Genomic DNA, 22,290 nt, shown 5'->3' with positions numbered 1-22,290 from the left:
TGAAATGCAAAAACATGAAGGTATGTGTGTAAGCAGGTCAGTGATTTATAATGTCTGAGCAGTGTGGATGTGAAGCACAAACTTACAAAGCACAAGCAGTGTCATTTGGTAGACCACACAAAGAGAGTGAGAACATTTTACAAATGTAGATTTACTATTACATATGTTGACTTGGCTGTACACTTTGGTTGTACTGCATCAGAGTCAAGTAAATCTAACCCCCTGAAATGAAAGGAGCAGAACCAACAAAGACATGACCAATTCTGGGGTCATCACAGCATACACTTCAAAACCCATTTAAAAGAAAATGTACAGAGCAAAACAGGCTTCTTTAAACCCACCCACGTAATTATTAACTCCCAGAGTTGCTGCAAGAGTGACTTTGGCCAAGTAATTATAGTCGTTTCTCCGTTGGTGTATCTGACAACAGATCGTCTAGGACTGCTGTGATTATGGACGCCAAGGCACAGAAACTCAACCTAAAGCGGGAAGTAGGGCTGGTAGGCGCTGTGTCCCTCATTGGAGGGACAATGATTGGATCTGGGATCTTCATGTCCCCACAGACGGTGCTTTCCACCATCGGCAGCCCTGGAGCCAGTTTGGTAGTGTGGGCGTGCTGTGGTTTACTGGTGATACTTGCGTCTTTCTGCTACGCTGAGCTGGGAACTGTCATAAGAGAATCAGGGGGGGAGTACATCTACATCCTCAGGACGTCAGGTCCAGTTGTCGCCTTCATGTTAATCTTCAGCTCTGTGTTGTTTGTGAGACCTGCCGGTGTTGCTGGCATTGCACTGAGTTTTGCTCAGTATGTTGTGGCTCCTTTTTACTCAGACTGCCCCCCTCCGGTGCTGCTGGTGAAGTGCGTGGCTGCAGCTGCAATTATAGTGCTTGCCACTGTGAACTGCCTTAATGTTCGTTTTTCAATGTCAGTCCAAGTGTTTTTTATGGTGGCCAAGGTTCTTGCCCTGGCAGTCATCATAATAGGAGGTCTGGTGATGCTTATCAGAGGACACACGGAAAACTTCAAAGACTCTTTTGAGAACACAAATTTGGGCATCAATCCAATTGGTATTGCTTTCTACCAGGGACTGTGGTCCTATGATGGCTGGAACAATCTGAATTATGTTACTGAAGAGCTGAAACGTCCAGAGGTAAGTGAAAGGATATATATGGTTTCATTTGAGTTATCACACTGAAGGACTTATTTAATTGGGCCAATAAGCATTCACAGTATCACAGTGACTGTGACACTGGTAGTCCTCCACAGCATTGTCCTAGGAAAATTAAGTCATAAATGTTTCTCAGAGGTCAACAGTGAATGCTTATGAGGGATATATGTTTATTACCCTGTCATTAAATCCAAAGCACTACTGAAGCTAGAACTTGGATGATACCATTCAATTAATGTTCTTTTTAAAAAATTTTATCAACTTCAACAATCGCACACTAAATAACACATCAAAGCCCTTTTTGTCCCCCGGAGACACTCTTTAGATCCATCATAAACTGGATAACGTGCCTCTTATTGAACATGGAGCAATTAGAAAGAAAAATGATCTGTTCTGTGTTTCCCTGGTAACGTCATTTGGGTCGTCAGTGTGTTGTTGGCAAACCAAGTCATAGCAGTCTGTGTTTAGATTTATCCAAAAACCTTGCAAAAATGCTGAGTCAGCCTCAGGTAGAGCTAGGTTACTTGTAGCTAAATTGTTTTAGAGAAGAAGAGTTATTGGTTGAGATGGACAAGTAGACTAGTCTAATTACTGGCTAGTGTTGCCAGTGTTGTATTTAAGCCTTATTTTGGAAAAATACAAAATAAATAGTATTATTCTGGGTTTCCCTGGTAATGTTATAGGTCATAGTCTACTCTTGTTTTACCAAGTTTAAATTTATCCACAACCCTTGAAAAAAGATGAGTAAGCTTCAGGTGTGGCTCGGTAGACTGTAGCTCTCTAATTGATAAAGGCCTAAAGTAAGGAGCCGCTTTCAGAAACAAATATTTCCATTTGCCAAAGCATTGACACAAAACAAGAATTTTGTTGAGATGGACAAGTAGATTAGTCTAATTACTGCCAAGGATGATGCTATTTTGGAGAAAAGAGGGTCAATGCCGATATTGGTGAATCAATTCCACCAAGTTTACCATCCTTTGGAGCTTGTTGGTTTCTTTCAAGGTATCAGTTAAGACCAGCATGAAAGTGCTTGACCTGTATGACCAGTTATATAACTAGTCATCCCTGTAAGGGACCAGTCAGTGTTGTTTGGACTATTTTATCTCATGGTCTGTAACACTGGAGGTTGTGCACTAGTTCGGCGAAGCGTCCTGTCCCTCTGCATAACTTTGTGAAACTTCAAATCTGTTGCAAGTATAACTTCACTATTGTAGTGCATCCCTCTCAATGGGTTTAGAGAGTTGAGGTAACAAGGAGTAGGGATTTTGTTGGTGGTTGTATTTGGTCTGACTTGCCTCCTTTTCTTGTGATGCAACCCTGCAGATTTCCTTCTGAAAGAGCGACAATGTCTGCTGTGAAAGCTCTGATAGCAACCATTCCTGTCTTCTGCTTCAGGAGTTGTTACTGTGATCAAGGAACACATTTCACTTGATTTCCAGAAATTTTGAATGTTGAATGTCTTACGAGCAAAATCTTTGCCTTTCCATTCCAAAAGTCAGAGAGCTACTGAGAATTTCTGTCAAACCCTAAAATCTGCTCATACACTCTTAATGGACGCAATTCAACCATGATTGGGAGGAAGGGCTTATTTAAGCCACACAAGAAGTGACAGAATTACTGTTTTCAACCCAAACAATCTGTTGTATGCATTGTACTTACTGTAGCTGTGTCATCTATCCCAAAGAATGGAGAAGACCTTTACCAACACCAACCCCAGCAGATAATCCAAATGACTATAGCAGATGAAAATGTGAAAAGAGTAAATTACTGAAAGCATGTCTGGGACATTCTTTGCAAAATATTTTTAAAAAGATTTACTGTGGTCTGCAGAGCATACAAACCTTTTTATTTGTTGTCCTGACATTCATCATAATGTCTTGGCCCTGCCTCCTGTAATGGGTTCTACCTACTAAGCCACGTCATATTGGACAAAAAGGTATACCACACCTTGATCCAGTGTGAAATGGTAATTCTGGTGCCCAGTAAGTTCTTACTGTACAAAAAGTTCAATATAGCAAAGTGCATTTCTAGTATCTACTTTAATTACCTTTGAGGAGACAGTAGCAGTCAAACGATGGAGGGTGACACACAGAGACTCAATCTGAAGAAGGAAGTGGGGATTATAGGAGCTGTGTCATTCATTGCCGGAACCATGATCGGATCTGGGATCTTCATATCCCCCCAGTTTGTGCTGTCCACCATCGGCAGCCCAGGGGCCAGCTTTGTTATATGGACTTGCTGTGGGTTGATAGCCATGCTGGGGGGCCTCTGCTATGCTGAACTGGGCACAGTCATACCAGAGTCTGGAGCAGAATATATCTACATTCTTCGGACAGCAGGAAAAGTGGTGGCCTTCACGTTTGTCTTCAGCTTTGTCATTGTCATCAGGTCTGCCAGTGCCACAGGAATTGCTCTGAGTTTCGCTGAATACGTTGTTGCCCCTTTTTACAGCGGCTGCACGCCTCCACAACTGGCGGTGAAGTTGGTGGCTGCAGGGTCTATCATTGTGCTGACTATAGTTAACTGTCTGAGCGTACGCTTGGCCACTGCCATCCAGATTCTCTCCATGGCAGTCAAATTGCTGGCAATGGCTGTGATCATATTGGGAGGTGTTGTGATGCTTTTCCAGGGACACACTGAGAACTTTGATAACTCCTTTGTGGGAACAAATGTTGGTGTCAGCTCCATTGGCTTTGCTTTCTACCAGGGCTTGTGGTCCTATGATGGTTGGAACACTTTGAATCATCTAACTGAGGAGTTGAGACATCCAGAAGTAAGAGTTTAACCATTTATATTGAAAATAAAGTTGTGCTGTAAGCATGTAATAAACTGAGATATTATGTAGTCAAGTATGCAATCTACTTAGACTGTCGATCTACAATGAAGATCATATTTTCATTTAGATTAGATAAAACACGGCATTGTTTTGAGGGAAGTACACCCTTTACACTTTTATGAGGTCATACATTTTAGGTTAACCTGTTATTTTACTGCTTTAAAAGTCACACAAATAAACAGATCTTTGCAGTAAGTTACACAATGCTGCTGCTGTTGTTTGATGATATCCAGATAAGGATAATACTGTTTACAACTACAGTGGAGCTATTAAATTTAAGTAACACATTAAACAGTATTTACTGTGTCTTTACCGGACATGCAAGCTCTCTGAGATGTGTAGATTAAAGTCTTTAGGTGTGTAACTCTCACTTTATTAATGTGTTTCCTCTTTAATGGTGAATAACAACTACAGTATTTTCATCATCATCTCTCTCATTGAGGCTGATACCCTGAAAATGAAGTGGGAAATTGGGTTGATTAGCAGTATAGCACCAAGGAGAAGCAGAAAAATATATCATATTTTATTGCGGCTCAGGAGATAGAGTGGGTCGCCCACTGATCGGAAGATTGGTGGTTCAATTCCCAGCTCTCAAGTCAGCAAGATACTGAACCCTAAATTACTCCTGATGTCTTGGCCGTCCGTGTGTGAATGTGTACGAATGTTTAAAAAAAAAAAAGAATCTTTGTAGCAGGTGGCACCTTGTACGGTAGTCTCGTACAGTAGTATATGAATGTGTGTGTGTGAATGGTTGAGCAAACGAAAAGCACTATACAAGTGCAGATCAAGGTCCTATAGTTTTTGTTTAATCTGTTGTAATGTACATATTACATACACACAAGCTTGAAATATGCGCATGTGCACAAACAGGACTTAAACACCTATATGTGCATTCAATAGAACAATTTCAGAGCGGGAGAAAGCAGTATTTTAGAGATTATTTTTCCTTAGGATTGCAAACCCAGTGCACTTATTTACACAGACCCCTAAAATTGCACCACTGGTTTGGACACAGACTCCAAAATATCAGACAGTCTTTGCTGTATAAAGGGAAAACATGGTTCCCTTGTAACTGGCAGTAATGAGCAAAGTCGAAGACAAACCGCCACACCACACCTTGGTTTAGTGTCTATTGAAGGCCAGGGTGCTTTTATTTCCCCCTTTTGACCATTTCAGTTAATCTACAGCCAGTTCTGGGCATGTGCATGTCCAGTGTCCTCTGTGCATGCTTTTGAGAGAGCAGCAGTAGCTGTCAAACAATGGAGGGTGACACACAGAGACTCAATCTGAAGAGGGAAGTGGGGATTATAGGAGCTGTGTCATTCATTGCCGGAACCATGATCGGATCTGGGATCTTCATATCCCCCCAGTTTGTGCTGTCCACCATCGGCAGCCCAGGGGCCAGCTTTGTTATATGGACTTGCTGTGGGTTGATAGCCATGCTGGGGGGGCTCTGCTATGCTGAACTGGGCACAGTCATACCAGAGTCTGGAGCAGAATATATCTACATTCTTCGGACAGCAGGAAAAGTGGTGGCCTTCATGTTTGTCTTCAGCTTTGTCATTGTCATCAGGTCTGCCAGTGCCACAGGAATTGCTCTGAGTTTTGCTGAATACGTTGTTGCCCCTTTTTACAGCGGCTGCACGCCTCCACAACTGGTGGTGAAGTTGGTGGCTGCAGGGTCTATCATTGTGCTGACTATAGTTAACTGTCTGAGCGTACGCTTGGCCACTGCCATCCAGATTCTCTCCATGGCAGTCAAATTGCTGGCAATGGCTGTGATCATATTGGGAGGTGTTGTGATGCTTTTCCAGGGACACACTGAGAACTTTGATAACTCCTTTGTGGGAACAAATGTTGGTGTCAGCTCCATTGGCTTTGCTTTCTACCAGGGCTTGTGGTCCTATGATGGTTGGAACACTTTGAATCATCTAACTGAGGAGTTGAAACATCCAGAAGTAAGAGTTTAATCATTTATATTGAAAATAAAGTTGTGCTGTAAGCATGTAATAAACTGAGATATTATGTAGTCAAGTATGCAATCTACTTAGACTGTCGATCTACAGTGAAGATCATATTTTCATTTAGATTAGATAAAACACAGCATTGTTTTGAGGGAAGTACACCCTTTACACTTTTATGAGGTCATACATTTTAGGTTAACCTGTTATTTTACTGCTTTAAAAGTCACACAAATAAACAGATCTTTACAGTAAGTTACACAATGCTGCTGCTGTTGTTTGATGATATCAAGATAAGGATAATACTGTTTACAACTACAGTGGAGCTATTAAATTTAAGTAACACATTAAACAGTATTTACTGTGTCTTTACCGGACATGCAAGCTCTCTGAGATGTGTAGATTAAAGTCTTTAGGTGTGTAACTCTCACTTTATTAATGTGTTTCCTCTTTAATGGTGAATAACAACTACTGTATTTTCATCATCATCTCTCTCACTGAGGCTGATACCCTGAAAATGAAGTGGGAAATTGGGTTGATTAGCAGTATAGCACCAAGGAGAAGCAGAAAAATATATCATATTTTATTGCGGCTCAGGAGATAGAGTGGGTCGCCCACTGATCGGAAGGTTGGTGGTTCAATTCCCAGCTCTCAAGTCAGCAAGATACTGAACCCTAAATTACTCCTGATGTCTGGGCTGTTGGTGTGTGAATGTGTACGCATGTTGTACTACCTTGTACGGTAGGCTCGTCCAGCAGTATATGAATGTGTGTGTGTGAATGGTTGAACAACTAGAAAAGTGCTATACAAGTGCAGGTCAACATTAGCGGTTCAGTGCCTTGGCAATGCCCAGGAAGTGAACTGGCACCTCTCCAGCTACCAGTCCACTCTGATCCGGTATATTCATGTCCTTAGATTTGACCCTGGCAAAGGTGGAAAGCCATGAAGCAAGTATGGTTTATCAGTGCACTCTTTGTGGTTGTTGCTATGTTTACAGTGCTGTTTGATCCAAAGCTTATGAAAGTCATTTGATTTGATTTGAAAGCTGAGATTGCACTTAAATTTACTCTGTACTTTTAGGAAAAAACTTTTTTCGAAAACTTCACACTGGCTGGTACAATTTGAACTACAGAGGAGCTGTAAACACCAGAGCTGAAACTGTAAAGATTTGGATTATGCATGTGCGCGTAAGTGCATAAATAATGGTGTTGTCTTCTTTTCTTTGCCAAATGCAACAGTCCTTTGAGTCATCGGATCAGTGATAGCTTGTTAAAGATTTATGTGGGGCCAAACTGCCTCAAGGTGCGATTGTTTGCTACAATGGTGTTCTTATCTAATTGTGATAAAGGTGTGTGCCTGCCATTGTTATCATGTGATAACAGAAATGTTTGGTGGTTTTTTTCAGTAATTGTTTGTAGATTAAGCTGTATTTTTTAGGACTGCAACTTCTAATGGATAATGTAATACAAGAATGATTGTTGAGGGTTACAGGACATGAAAATGCTTATGCATCAACTTGCAGCATTGCCTTTAACCAGTTTTGTGAAGTCATGAATTTTGGCTGTTAAAAGAAATGTTATGTAAATCATTTCCAAAGTTGTGTTGTCCTTTGGCATCAGTCTGACCCCAAATGAAATCTTTTCCCATCAAAACTTTTTTTTATATTTTTGTAAACAAGGTCTATTGGCCCTAAATTCAACAGTTTATACAATATGCTTTAAATAACAGTCAAAACAGGGCAGGATCAGAATGACCCCAGAGAACAAAATGTGTATGGCAATAGGGAAGACATTACGAGGGTGAAGTCAACGAAAGGAGAAAAGAAGAGCCACAGGCTTGTGCAGATGGTTACTGAGAGGCTTCAGAACCTTAATAGAGCTCATTTAAATCACATTTGTCATTGCTTTACGGACTTTCTTATACTGTTACTTCACTGGAAATGTTTGGAGGTAAAAAAAAAAATCAAAAATGTTGCTGGGGAAAGCATAAAAATAGCGTCAGTGTCTATAACTATTGTCAACCTGTAAGTGTAGCTCTCCAGATGATCTCCAGAACACTTCATGTATGGCAGAGATGGCCAAACTATGGCCCATGGGCCAACTGTGACCCACTACCCACTTTTAAATGGGTCTGAGAATTTTGTTTTTAAAGAAACTAGAATATGGCTTGAGCATATTTTAATAAATTTCACTGTATGTACTTTGTACATTTTTTAAAATATGTAGGCACACTAATCAACTATTTTAATGTCACTGTCACTGTTTAGCAGTTTTGCGTAGTGTTTTTTGATAGAAAATTAATTTTCTATAGCATATGGGCTTTTCTGGTCCACAAACACTGGTTTTCTTGTTATGTGACAGATGAAAAATATGCATTTACTAATGTTTGGACTGTGTCATTGGATTGTGCTTAGTGTTTTTCATAATTTTATTTTACGTTGGAGCCTAACTCCTGGCTCAATCTATTCTTCCAGCATCAGTGTTACAACTACCTCTTATGCAAGCTTGTACACATTGACCAGCACTTGAAAATTCTGCTTTTTTATCCAGGTGAATCTTCCCAGGGCAGTTGTGATAGCCATTTCTCTGGTGACTGGCTTATATCTGATGGTGAATGTGAGCTACCTGACTGTAATGACGCCTAAAGAGCTCATGTCTTCCAGTGCAGTGGCAGTAACGTGGGGGTAAGACAGCACCTGATCACAAATTCAGATAGACAGAGCCAAACTTTAACTTTTGTGCTAAGATGGACGATGCTTATCCACTTAGATGAAGAGAACAAAATTAAGCCAAAATATCCAGGATACGGCCGCTACCTTCTTGTGCTGGTGACGTCATTTGGAGCAAGAGTCTGCGCAGTAGCAATATCCACAATGTCATGCTGCTCTCCAAACACCTGTCTGAATTACAAGAAGTACCACTGATGGCGAGCACACTGATTGACTCACATAGCTGTTAATCATGACGTCAACCCCCCCTTTTTTTTCTCATCAAACTACTAATTAAAACTAAACTAAAACGAAAAACACGTTAATAAACATCAGGACAATAAGAAGTATCTAAAATGACAATGTCTTGGAAAATTTATTTGATGTGTTCTCTTGAATTTTTAGTTTGGCCCATGTCCCATTCACTAACATGGAGGGGGCGGGGATTATGACCTGTACTGCAGCCAGCCACCAGGGGGCGATCCAAATGTTTTGGCTTCAGTTTTGGGGAGCTGGCATATCTTGCATCTTATCATACAGTCTGTAGTTCAGGCTGATAGTTTAACTTGTTGTTTCTGGTGTTAAAACTACTCGTATTTAAGGAGCATAAAAGGAGAACAGGGATTCAGCACTGCACTCCTCTGACAATCAGACTCACATGGACAGCTTTGTTTGAAAAAAATAAATAAATAAATATACATATAAATCAATTTACCTAAACCAAAGATAGTCTTTTTATATTTCACACATTATTTCTCTTTCTCAAAACCTGGTGCCTATATTACCCACCATACAACATGATCATTGACAGTTATGCCAGAGAATCAAGTGTTATGTTCGAAGTGAATAATGTAGCTTCTTGCCTGCAGCAGAGATTAGAAGCAGGCTCCAGAGGTCTCTTAAGATAACATTTTCTAACTCCACACCTCCAGATTCTTTCATCGTTAAATCTATGGTCTTCACGGCCAAATGATGCTATCAGATTTCGCACAGATGCTTCTGGAGCCACAAAAATCTTCATACAACCTCTACCACATATACAGTAGCACTTCCCAAGACCTGTAAACAGGCTTAAGTTCCCCTTTAATACCTCACCTCCTTATTTAACTCTTGTCATAAACCTAGGGGGAAAGCCAACTGGTAGCGCTTACTGTGCATTTATTAGAAAAAAATAATTATATACTTAATACGTACACAGTTAAATGACAGAGATCCTAAGAGTTTAAAGATTATTAATAACCCTTTTAAAGATGTACTTTCTATGTGGAGCAGGTGGGTTTTGACAGTTGGGAGGGATGCTGTTACAGCTTTTGTGAGAACATCGACCCTTTTCCCACAGAAATAAAGTGTTCGGAAGCTGGGGCTGGATCATGTCTGTGGCTGCAGCATTGTCTGCTTTTGGTTCACTGAACGGGACGTTCTTCAGCGGTGGCCGTGTGTGCTTTGTTGCTGCCAGAGAAGGACACATGGTGAGAATCTCTACTTATGACTATACAGACTATACAGACTATACTTTGTATCCAGTTTCATCCAGATTTGTTTTTCCTTTTTGCAGCCAGATATTCTGGCCATGGCTCACGTCCACAGATTGACTCCATCTCCAGCTCTGATCTTCACCACTGTTGTCTCTCTTCTGGTGCTGATCCCTGGAGACTTCCAGAGTATTGTCAACTTTTTCAGGTGATGACTGGGTCTGCTTTATGTGTATTTAATGTTGATGTCAACGTCAACAACATGCCTTTAACCCATGTGCAAAAAAACTCCCCCGGTGTCATCAGAAAACACAGATGTACGTGCCATTAAAAAAATGCCACTAAAATAATATATATTTATTTAAAGTTGTCTTTTTAATGGGTTTTCAATTGGAACATTTTTGTCCTTAGGGTATAAGAGGGTGTTTTATAGCTACACAGTTTATTTTAAATGTATTATAAGAGCTGAGGTGGAACTTTAAAGATTTTTGAAAAAAAAAACAACAAACTCACAACCTTGCCAAAGTGTATGCCTTATGCATTAACACAGCCAAAATAATTGAAATAATAAAAATGAAGCCAAAAATGTACCAGAGGATGCACAAGGTTTAACGGTTTTAATAGAGGAAAAAAAAACCCGACTGATGTGCAAGACTTAGATTGCTTGTTGCTGGTCTGCTTTGTTGAATAGTGCTTGTGCAGGAAGCCTCAATAAATAATGTTTGTATTTGTCTGACATTTCTCATTATTTCTGTTGTCAGTTTCACTGCCTGGTTTTTCTATGGCATCACCTTGTCTGGACTTCTCTATCTCAAAATTAAGAAGCCGGAGCTCCCCAGGCCGTACAGGGTCAGTCATATACCCTCAAAATACCCTCATCATACACTCATTTGCCTTTTTGCTAACACATGGTGAGAATCATATCGTGCCTTTTTTTCTCTCCACAGGTTCCCATTATACTCCCCATACTGGTCATCATTGTGGCCATATTCCTTGTGCTGGCACCCATCATTGACAACCCTCAGATTGAATACCTCTATGTGACTATATTTGTCTTAAGTGGAGCTATCGTTTACATACCCTTCATCCATTACAAGCTCTGCCCCGGGCTGCTGAGCAAGTTAACAGTGTTCCTGCAGCTCTTCTTAGAGGTCGCCCCAGCAGAGAAAAACCTGTGATTTCAGCAGAGGGATTATAGAAGGAAAGTTGTTTTTCCATGTTTTATTGCTTGTGCTTTTTAACTCCACCTGTTTTTGCAACAACACACATGAAACATTGCAGTTTACATTCAGTCACCAGTTGGTTTTACCTTTATTTCTCATTAATATGCTTGGTTGCACTTTTTACTGTCTTTGACTTTTAGCAAACTGATATGTATTGTCTTTTTGCACAAGTGCATTTTGCACGGCTGTATTTGCTGATGTTCGTAGTCGATGAAGAGAACACATGAAAATGATTCAGAAGTAAATCTGTGATGTTAATCTATTACCAAAAGATGTTTAAGTGATTTTTTTAAAATCCTAATATATGTTTTCCTTTGCAAGGTGTGTAGGTGGCTTGACAGAATATGGACTTAAACAGCGGAAGATTTCTGTTATTGATTGTTTTTGTCATGTCCATTTCAGTTTATTACTTTATTATAAATATTCATTTCAAATTTATTCAAAATTTTGCAGATCAAAGATACATAAAAAATTGTTTTTGCACAAATTTTGCAAGAAGGAAAAAAAAAATTTGTCTAACAATTTTCCACTTTAATGTGTTTGCATGAGTGATGCAACATATTGATTTTGGGGGAGCATTTAGAGTTCTCACTGACAGGGATACTGGAACACTGGAGAAAGCTCATGCTGTTGTCTTAACAAACTGATAAAAAAAAAACAGCACATAACTAAATGCTGCAGTACCAATGTTAGTTACAACATTGCAGCTCCGACGTGTACGAAAAAAACTATGAAAGAGTGTTGCAAACTATAAATTGCAACATTCTTTGTCATTAAGAGTCCCTTCACCACTGTTACATTATGGCTTCATTCTGTTTAGCTGTTTTAATTACAGGAACCTTGTATTGAGCATGCTGGCTGATGGCAACTAAAACATTTTAAGTCAACAGAGCCATTGTAAGTGTCTTTAGTAACACCTGTGCTTTTCCTACTGTGACTCATCAAAATGTCTACTGTAAGAAAGGCCTATTGTAATAATTCAGTGAGAAAATCAACTGTTCATCTAGGGCCGTCATCAGGTCAGAATTTTTATTATCGGAATATTGTATTTTTGCCCAAATACCTGCAAAACTAATGGCATTCCCATCAGCCTCTGCTGTTTTTTGTCTTTTGTACTGATTAGCAGATCAGTTTTAATCAAAGGTGCGGGGCGCCCTCTGGCTCAGTTGGTAGAACTGATGCCCAGTGTGTTGAGGCTGTATCCTCGTTGCAGCGGCCGCGGGTTCGGGTCCAGCCTCTGCCCTTTGCTGCATGTTAGCCCCTCTCTCTCTCTCTCTCTCTCTCCCCCTTTCACACTATATCCATCCTATCTAATAAAGGCAATAAAAGCCAAAAAAGTATCTTAAAGAAAAAAATCAAAGCTGCAGGCAGCAAGAAAGCGCCCTCGCATCCCTTTGTACATCGGAGGTACAGTTGGGACTCCAGCTAAAGCAGTCATTCATTTCTGTGAAAGTTGGATAATTCACCCAGAGAGTTTGGACCCTGGAGTGAGATATTTCACAGAATGTAGTACTTCCAGCGACCACTGGGTGGCACTGGAGGGCACGTAAATGCCATGTCATCATTGTGTACAGTATTTGTAGACCAAACCATGAAAATTTCATGTAAATGAAAAAATACTGGTCTGGCAAGGCTTACTTTCTGTTGCCAGTAGGTATGACAAGCAATTCATGCTGATGTCTTCAGGTCTGCAGCCTGATCACACCTATGAAATTTGGGGCCAATGGGTCGATGCAAAGTGAAGTTACAACAACATTGTTTGGTGCGCATTCAAGGAAAATCATCCTTGGCATCCTTGGCATTCAAGGAAAATCATCAAGGTCTTAAGGCTTTTTCAACTAACAACTCTGAGCTGAATGTGGTCAACCTGTTAGGAGGTGCAAGTCAAAATGTAACATATGTTACTTCCTGTTGCCAGTAGGTGGCACAAATACGACAAGTGAATATTGTCATACAGATGTGTTCAGGGTTGGACCCTCATCAATCCTATGAATTTTCAGGCAGATGGCAATGTACACCAAACTTGCAACAATTTCCTGATTTATGGCGAGACATCATAATAGACGCTGTACCACAGGAAAACCGTAAGGCCAGGTGGAAGTGCGTACCACATTTCATGAGTTTTCGGGCACCCCACTGTTTGATTGGCTCATTCCCAGAAGACATGGTCAGCCAATGTGCTACCTCCCATGTTTGATTGGTTCTTTCTCACAAGACATGGTCAGCCGTACTAGAATATAACTGTAGCTTTATGCTAATTGGAATGTGCTGTCCCCCGTGTTTGATTGGCTACTCCTCAGAAAGTGTAGTCAGCCAATCAAACATGGGGGACGGCACATTCAAATTTGCATAAACATAGATCTATAAATAGGTATGGCTAAGCAGGCATACCCAGGAGGAGCCAATCGAATATGGGGTTTGGAGTTGGTGAAGAACCTGTGTAGCTCACAGCTGCTCTAAAAGTAGTGGCAAACTTCAACTTAAGAAAAAAAAAAGTGAATGTAAAGTACATACACCTTTACTTGTGCCACGGTCTGGGCCATACAGTCTGCACAGCATCCCTGCAAAGGACCAACATGTCCTCCACAGGTTAGTAATGATTAAATTCAACTCTTTATTAACTTACTGTGCTAGCTAACGTTAGCTAGTAAAGTACATTACAGCACCTCATTACGTTATTATATGTGATATGTAAATTTGTAAGGGGTGGTACTCAGGCATGTTAGCACAGGCAGAAAATTAGCATATTTACCTGCTCAGGGCTAGACTGTTGTTCACCACGCCAAATTTGGAGAACATTTGAGCATGTACAGTAAAGTTATAATAATTTCCCCTTCTAAAGCAAAACATCAGCATTCAATGCAAAGCCACTTACTAACGCTATAAGTTTAAACTGACCTTTGAGAACTTTCAACCAACCAAGGTCTTACAATCATACATACAGAATTTCAACTGTATGAGTTTAATTGTGTAGAACAAGTTCTTAAAATTATTTTAAAAAAAAAAGAAAAAAAGATTTCCAGTTGCCACTAGGTGGCGCTATTACGACTAGTGAATGTTGTCATTCAGATGTGTTCAAAGCAAGACACTTATCAAACCTATGAAGTTTCAGGAAGATCGAAAAATGTGTACACAAAGTTACAACAATTTCCTGTTTTATGGCGAAACATCAAAGTTCTACGCCGCCCCACAGGAAAACCGTAAAAGTTTTGTGTGGATCTTTTATAACATTTTATAGCATGTTCACTTTTTTTTTCTTTTAAATGGTCAAGTCAAGACATTTTTATCTTATGTGACCAAATTACAACAAAAGTAGCATTACCTCAGGACACTTTAAAAGGGCAGGTCTAGATCACGCTCTTTTGATTTACAGAAACGCAACAATTTAAGTGAATTCCTACCGAGTTGTGTTTTGTAACTTCTCGCTGTTGTGCACCAGCGGCAAGGAAAACTTCCTTTTTAACATGCAGAGACCTCGAGCAGAACTGACTATTGCAGCCATCTGCCTCTGCCAGTGTCTTTAAGAGAGAGAGAGAGAGAAAAAAACTAGTCTCTTGCTGTCTGTGCATTAGGAATTGTATTGGGCTACAAGATAAGTAATTAGGGATCTTTATATTGCTGACCTTCCGAAAACAAATTTACTTTTTGAGTCTTATATTCAAAATAAACACCAGTGCAGAGTATGTGAATTTAAGAAAAAAAAGTTTATTAAATAATTGTTATCCACCAAAAGGATAAAACAAGAAACGGCCAATTCATAGTGCAACTTTCACATGACAAAAGATTGTTCAACACTAAAGAGGAGAGAGCAGGGAAGGGAAAGAGGTGTGTGTGTGTGCGTGTGTATGAATGCACAAATGTATCACACAGTCAAGCTAATTTGACTGATGACACTTGATGTTTCTTGTTTGTTCAGCTTCACTTTCCTGTTACCTGACAAATTCTGTTTTTTTATTGTTGCAATCTTGAAGGTCTCAGAAAATAACAAACTGTTTTGACACGTAAAATAATGTTGGGATGTTGAAATAGCTAGTCCTTAATCACAAGTTCTCAGTTAACCAACACAGTCCGAGTGTAAGTGTGTAATTTGTGTGTTTGTGTGTGTGTGTGTGTGTGTATTTGAGAGTCCTTTTGTCAAACTCCAGTTGAAGACTCACTAATCTCCAGGTTTCTTCTCTGTGCCGTTAGATGCATTTGACCGACTTTCAGATGCGTCCTCAGTGCTCTGCTCTCCTGTCCCGCTGCCGCCTCCCTGTGATGACTGGTGGTACAGCATGTGAAGACGCTCTGCGTTCATGTCTGCGTCTTCCGCCCCCTCGCAGCACTTTATCCATGACTGAGGGATAGCCTCGATGCCATAGTGGGCCCCGGCGATTGCCCCTGCCATGCACGCTATGGTGTCTGTGTCCCCTCCCAGGGCCAGGCTGTACGCTATTGTTCTCTCCAGGCCGCCGTAGTTCTCTGGAAGGCATTCTCTGGGCTGCAGGCAGTGGAGGACACAGAAGATGGCAGTAGGGACTGAGTGGAGTGCTGCGATGCCGTTACCTGAAAGGTAAAACAGGAGAAGTTGAGTGATAAAGAAGACAGGAAAACAAACTAGAGTGTAATCTAGCAGATTAGAATATTAGCTGCTGAAAAAGCAAAAATACAGTGGCCCTGAAAGCTCAGTTAACTTCAAAAAACATGCAAATACACACAAGCAAATGAAGAAACATCTTCACCAACTTGACACACAAAAACATCAATTTCGCAACACATTCGCAGCATTTAGAAAAAAGCGCTGCAAGAGGCTCAAAACAAAACTGTGTCCAGGGGACACTAAAAAATGATGCACAAGGCTGAGGCACGCAGCTCTTGTTCTTGTTATTACCGTTATTGAAGTCAGTTATCTATCATTGGGGATGAAAAATTCACTGTAAGCCTTTTGTGTATTATTACAATCTCTGAATCATCACAATGACAGATAGCTTACTTCAATAACTTTACAAGCCAACAACCAGCATGTCCATAACTTTTTAGTGTCCCCTGGACACAGCCTCCATTGTGTTGGGAGCTTCTTTATTTGCTTGTGATGAGTCTATTTACATGTGTTTTCTGTCTTTGCAGTGTGTTGAGCTCTCAGGGCCACTGTACTAAAATGATAAACGAATCAGTTGGATTTAGTAACGCTACAACACAAAAGATAGTTCCATTACTCCTTTAAGGTGCTCTGTCAAAATAAAAAGCAACAGAATCCTTTTTCATCTCCAAAATGTTCAAGATCCCTTCAAGAACAGAAAATTAATGAGCAACTATTTTAGCAATCAGATTACAATTTCAGTGAGTTCTAAGCACTAATTTACTAGTTCTAACTTCTCAGGTATGAAAATGTGATAGTTTAAGTCACCCTCTTTACTCATTGACTGAATATCTTAAGGTTTTAAATGGCTGCTTAGAAAAAACAAGCAATCTCAGTGAGTAAACTTGGAAAAAAAGTAAAAGTGGAAAAACAGTTAATGGAGAAAAAATTGGCAGATTAAAAGTAAATATTGTCATTGGGTCGTAGATAGTAACAATAAAAACAGAATAAGCTACGTGTAAAAATATAAATGTTGGAAACAGTCCTCGGAGAATGTGAAAAGGATGGACGGATGATAAAAACCTTCTATAAAACCTCAATGAAAGAGCGAGATAAAGTCAAAAATCAACAAATACTGACCCAGCTCAGAGATGACCTCCTCTATGCTGACCTTGCTCCTGTCCATCAGGTCTCTGACTCTGTGGAGGCGCTCACAGAATGGCTTCTCTGCTTCCTTTAGACTGGACAGGAACGACATGTTAGAGGTTTACCTTTACAAATTCCTCCATGTTTCCTGCCAGTGAACCCCAAACATCCGATTTACACCTCTGACCCCCGCAGACTGACACAACTGGTGCTCATCTGTGCTAAAGCAGCCATAAAGGAAAAGGATTTAATCACGTAGTGCTCACATTCTGGCATCATTCCGTGCCGCCTCGTCGCCCTCCACTTCCTCCATCTCTGTGATTAGCCTGCTGATAAACTGCTGGGGCAGGTCTAGCGCCCCCTGCAGAGAGAGGTGGACAGCCAACGCCTGCAGGATGGCCCCGTTATAACCCAAAGAGCAGGAGTGAGTCAGCATGGCGCCAAGACGGGCAAACTGCAATGAGAAAAAAAAAGAAAAAGAAGTCAAACCACTCTGCACCAACAAGTTAGTGGATATTGCAATGCAAACATTTGTGTTTTATTGTCAGTCATAATTAAGACAAAATACACCGAAAGTGAAGGTAAACATGGTTTCTGGCCAAATAACTAAGCACAGTTAACGTTAAAGCTCAGCTGTGGAGGACACCATTAGTTTTTACATCTCACGCTGTTACGAGAACGAGCTTCTCGTCCGTGAGTAGTTGCACACCTCCTTATGTACTGTGATTTGGTTTGAGGCTGTAGTTACGTAGAAAGAAAATAGTTCCGACATAGCTCACAACAAGGTTTGTGGATTATCTTGGGTTACCGAGTTGCGATTTCTGGAAAGAGACATTGCTGTTGAGTTTTTCAAATTTCTTTTTTTAGGCGCTTTGAGCACCACAAGCCGAGTGCCATCTAGTTCCATTATATTGGAGAGAAGGTGGACATCTCTACGGCCGAATTCTCCAAGACTTGACAACTCAAACCTAAATGAAGCTAGCGCAAACACGCTACATAATTACTTAGGTTTAAAACAAGTCAATTCCTAAAATGTACATAGTTTCAATGTGCATGTCACTAAGGGTGTGGTTTTTGATGAAAAGGTTGCCCACTGCTCACCCTTTTAACATCAACAGGATCTGGGAAAGCCAGTGCGAAGGGGGCCGCCCTCATGGCTCCTCCGTTCCCAAAAGAGCCTCTACCATTAAACTGGTCCCTGGCCGGCTGGTACACATCACTGAGCTGAGGGGAGGACAGCTTCTTCAACACCTGGATCACTCCAGAACCATAACCACGGCCAGGGGACGCGCTGTACTCTTTAGCAAACCTAGAGGGGGGAGACACCAGAGCGTAGCACGTGAAAGACAATCAAACTCTGCAGAGAAGCTGTTAGTGTCAGCAGTGTGCCGTCATATACCTGCGAGCCATGTCCTGCTCATCAAAGCCGGTACGGGTGAGGAGAGACTGGACTACACAGCGTGCCATTGCCGTGTCATCACTGTACTCGAGGATACCTAACACACACACACACACACACACACACACACATAAGCACACACACATACATATAAACACTGCATGATACATAAGAACACCTTGCATCACATGTCAGCATTACAAGCGTTTTAGCATGTCTGTAAATTGAAATCCATCCACACATTTTTTCTGTCTTGTCATATCAAGTGTGTTGGACACATTTTCTCTACTGTGAAGTGAAACTTGATTTTCTCAGTTGTAAACTGAATACTTTGAGTGTGTGGACAACATTTTGGGTACTGATGCTGTTGGGAGAAGTTTGCTTTCAGGGTCTTCTGTCAGAGGGCCCTTTCTTGGTTAGGTTCAGGAAAAAGTCATGGTTTTGATTAAAACTGGGATTAGGGGGTAGCATATTGTGTCACAAAATAATTGCATCAGCAATTTATCGTGGATTAATGGATGCCAAATAATTCATATTTTATTTTTTAAAAACAATTCTTAAATACAAATGTAACTTTTGGTAGCCTGCTAGAGTAATAAAATAAAAAGCTTTTTCAATACACTGGATACATTTTGCTGCAATAAAATGACTACAGTGAGATGAACAGACTGAATATCTTTTAAGATAAAACCGATGTTGAAACCCTTCGGGGACATAATTTGCAAAAAAAAAAAAAAATTGCATGAATCGTAATAAGCTGCAATATATTGCAGTATGTTGTTGCAATACTCAGCGCATAGCAACATGTTTAAGATCGCAATAACACTGTATCGTGACTTAGGTGTCATTGTGTAGCGAGGCTTCTGGTGATTAATCATCCCTTGTTAAAATGCTAAGATTTCTGCCAGAAAGGGCATTCTTACAGAAAGCCCTGAGGGTAAACTTCTCGCAATTCCATGAATGGTGACCATTTCCAACTGTTTTTGTTTGTTTGTTTGTATTATTACGTTTTGCTGTAAATTGTGGTATATAAATACATTTGAGTCATCCAGAATTAATACATCACATTTAAGTGTGTGTAACCCTCTTGTGTTAATGCTTTATTGACCCTGACTAGTGCCCCAGTTTATTGTAAGCAATGGCAGGTCAGTATAGCTAAAGTTGAGACTTGAAGCTCTTCTGCAGCACAGGTAAAGACGGCAGTAGGTTCCGGGGTTAGCGAGCAGCCATGTGTCTCCCCCACTGCTGTCACTGCATCCTGCAATATGGTGTTTCATTTATTACGGACTAAAATGAAATCTCATCCTTCCACTCACCATTCCCCTTGGTCTCGTCGTCCAGGCTGCTCAGATGCTGCAGCACACTCTCCATGGGCACCTCCTCTGCTCCTTCAAACTCTCCGCCGACACAATCTCCCAGCACAGCCGCCACCAGCGCCCCCCGAAACCGGGACAAAGACGCCGGGCCCCCCGATGCCACCGCTCTCACCGCCGTCATTGCCATTCATCCGCCGGGGGAGAGACTTTGACCTACACTGGGAAAACACTCCGCTAGTCGGCCAGCCAGACTGTCAGGCAGGGAGGAGAGACAGCACGGGCGACAACAACAACAAATGTCGGCTCTACTCCTCCTCTCTGCTGCTTCCTGAAAACGTTTTGATGCCTGTTTGACCCCGATGACAGATTCAGCACAGCGCACATAGAAATAGTCCTACATAGAGTGGACTGTCTGCTGTCCATCTATATCATTAACATGCGATAACTTTTGATATCGCAGTGGATAAAAAAATGCGAGTACCTTTCTGGATTAAAAAAAAGCTTATTTTTGGTGCCCAAGTGTTGAGATTTTTTTTTTTATCTCTATGAACAGATATCTGCTAAAGAAAGTAGAATCTGGGGGCAACAACACTAGGTTTATTTTTCTAGGATAGCGAAGGTAGGACCCGCCCTACTTTGCCTTACTACGTCTCTGATTGGTTTACTTAGGATTTATAGTTTAACCCTAACCAATCACATTCTTCATCGCTAAACCTAACCAATCCAAACAATACTAAGTTGGACTCATTTGTAGTCCAACTCAGTATTAACCAATCACGTTTGAGCGGGCTTTGTAACTTTTTTTAACGTTCTTTATTAAATACAAGATCATTACAAAAATGCATATAGATATACAGAGGAACAAAACAAACGAAAAATACACAAATAAATCCATAAATAAAAACATTAAAATGAAAAGACAAAAATTAAAACGCAAACCAAAAAATATTATATACACATTTCATAATGCCAGGTTACATTATATTATAATCATTTAATAACTTTAATGTCTTATTAGCCTTTCGGGTTTTGTTGAAAGTCATTAATAAAGTGCAGAAAAGTTGGTTTAGCGACTGGCCATTTTTTCTCATGAATATTAACATTTTCAAAAATAATATTATTTTTTGCTTATTTCGCCTATAGTATAACATTTATTTCAACAGTTAAGTGTCTTTTTTTAGAAAGTCTGTAACATCAGTCTAAACATTCTAGTGTAAATGAGCTAGCTTTGAAACATCTTTCATCAAAAAGGCTCAGGAAAGGATGTTCATCCCAGGCAGCTGAAGAAATTCAACCTGCCAAAAATAATGATGGCGTACTCATACAATGGACATTATTGAGTCCATCTTCTCCTCCTCCATCACCATCTGGTACGCTGCTGCCACTGCTCTGCAGAAAAGATGATTGACTGCCATCTGCCTCCCCCATTGTCATTATGTCCTCCACTGTCTGATGTCTTCACATCTGCTTACAGGTGGAGCATTAACATAGCTATTTGGACCTTAATCTCTGTACATTGCATTTTTTCTTTTAGTCCACAATATTGTTAATCTTTGCAGACAGCCCCCCCAAAAAAAAAAAAAATTTTGTATTTTGCTGTGTAGCTCTTTAATTTTATACAGTTAGATTGTACATATTTTTAAATTGTATTTCTTAATATTTTTATTGTAATTTTTCTATGCACAAAAACACCAAATCAAATTCATTTTATGTGAAAACCTGCATGACACTTTTTTATTACTATTATTATTTATTTTTAAATGTGACAACTAATAGTCAGACCACACAAGTTAAGCTACCTGACTGCTCACAAATGATGTAACTAATGAATGTAACTTCAGGCCTTTTCTAATCACTTCCAATTTGAATTTATATTTTAAAAAATGTCAGTTGCTCACTATAGTTGTCTAAATAATAAGGTAATACCTACCTTCAAATAAAAGTAGGCTAATTTGGGAGGCCTATATGTTTTTGGCATGCAGTGTGAGGGCTTTGACTTTTTGCAGGTAATATATTGATTTAAAAAACTTAACATAATTATGGCCTATACATATGTAATTTTGAATAACCACATATTGGCCTTTTTTTACAGCAGATATTTTGACAGACATAGTAGGGAAAGCATTATATATATTCAATAACATTAATGATGGCAGCATTCCATTTAGTGGAAGCCCTGGTCTTGCGCATGCTGGTCCACTGGAATAGCTTACTGGGACACAAAGAGCAACTGAGCCATTATTCGCGTAAAAAACGGTGCTTTTCCCGAGTCAAATTGTCTGCTGTGGAAAAAAGGTTTATTGTAATGATGTTTCAATGGGTGATCAAATACATGTGCAGAGACCTAAATCATTTGCTACATTGAAATAAAAATATTTTTATACTGTTTATGTTGTGATGTCAATAATGTATGGCGTTAACCATGGATGTAACTGATTTAAACAGAATTGTGGGTGGAAAATATGGCGGATATGGATTTTTTTTTTTTTTTTTTTGCTGTGCG

At 40.1% G+C, this 22,290-nt stretch overlaps 2 protein-coding genes and 1 pseudogene across 3 annotated transcripts; 2 read left to right on the top strand and 1 right to left on the bottom strand.

Moving 5' to 3' along the window:
* Window positions 1-414: 414 nt before the first annotated feature.
* On the top strand, window positions 415-12,458 carry LOC121954104 (b(0,+)-type amino acid transporter 1). 2 transcript variants are annotated; one of them, XM_088087941.1, is made up of 6 exons: window positions 415-1,151; window positions 8,516-8,649; window positions 10,013-10,142; window positions 10,229-10,353; window positions 10,907-10,994; window positions 11,093-12,458. In XM_088087941.1, the coding sequence occupies exons 1-6, from the start codon at window positions 453-455 to the stop codon at window positions 11,321-11,323; spliced, it is 1,407 nt and encodes a 468-aa protein (XP_087944067.1). In that variant the 5' UTR covers window positions 415-452; the 3' UTR covers window positions 11,324-12,458. The 2 variants fall into 2 exon arrangements, with proteins under 2 accessions (XP_087944067.1, XP_042357370.2); XM_042501436.2 differs by lacking the exon at window positions 415-1,151 and adding an exon at window positions 5,199-5,963.
* On the top strand, window positions 3,150-5,048 carry LOC148187483 (b(0,+)-type amino acid transporter 1 pseudogene; annotated as a pseudogene).
* Window positions 12,459-15,053: 2,595 nt separating the features above from the next.
* On the bottom strand, window positions 15,054-20,314 carry adprs (ADP-ribosylserine hydrolase). The gene is made up of 6 exons (XM_042500969.2): window positions 19,788-20,314; window positions 18,472-18,568; window positions 18,174-18,381; window positions 17,339-17,526; window positions 17,067-17,167; window positions 15,054-15,913 (listed from the first exon to the last, which is right to left on the bottom strand). Exons 1-6 carry the CDS (start codon window positions 19,972-19,974, stop codon window positions 15,525-15,527), a joined length of 1,170 nt encoding a protein of 389 aa, XP_042356903.1. The 5' UTR covers window positions 19,975-20,314; the 3' UTR covers window positions 15,054-15,524.
* Between the last annotated feature and the right edge of the window lie 1,976 nt (window positions 20,315-22,290).

This window comes from Plectropomus leopardus, chromosome 14 (genome assembly GCF_026936395.1).
Source record: "Plectropomus leopardus strain MGB_pleo_1.0 chromosome 14, ASM2693639v1, whole genome shotgun sequence".
In the NCBI taxonomy this organism is placed as follows: Eukaryota; Metazoa; Chordata; class Actinopteri; order Perciformes; family Serranidae; genus Plectropomus; species Plectropomus leopardus.
This window is presented reverse-complemented; position numbering and strand designations above follow the sequence as displayed.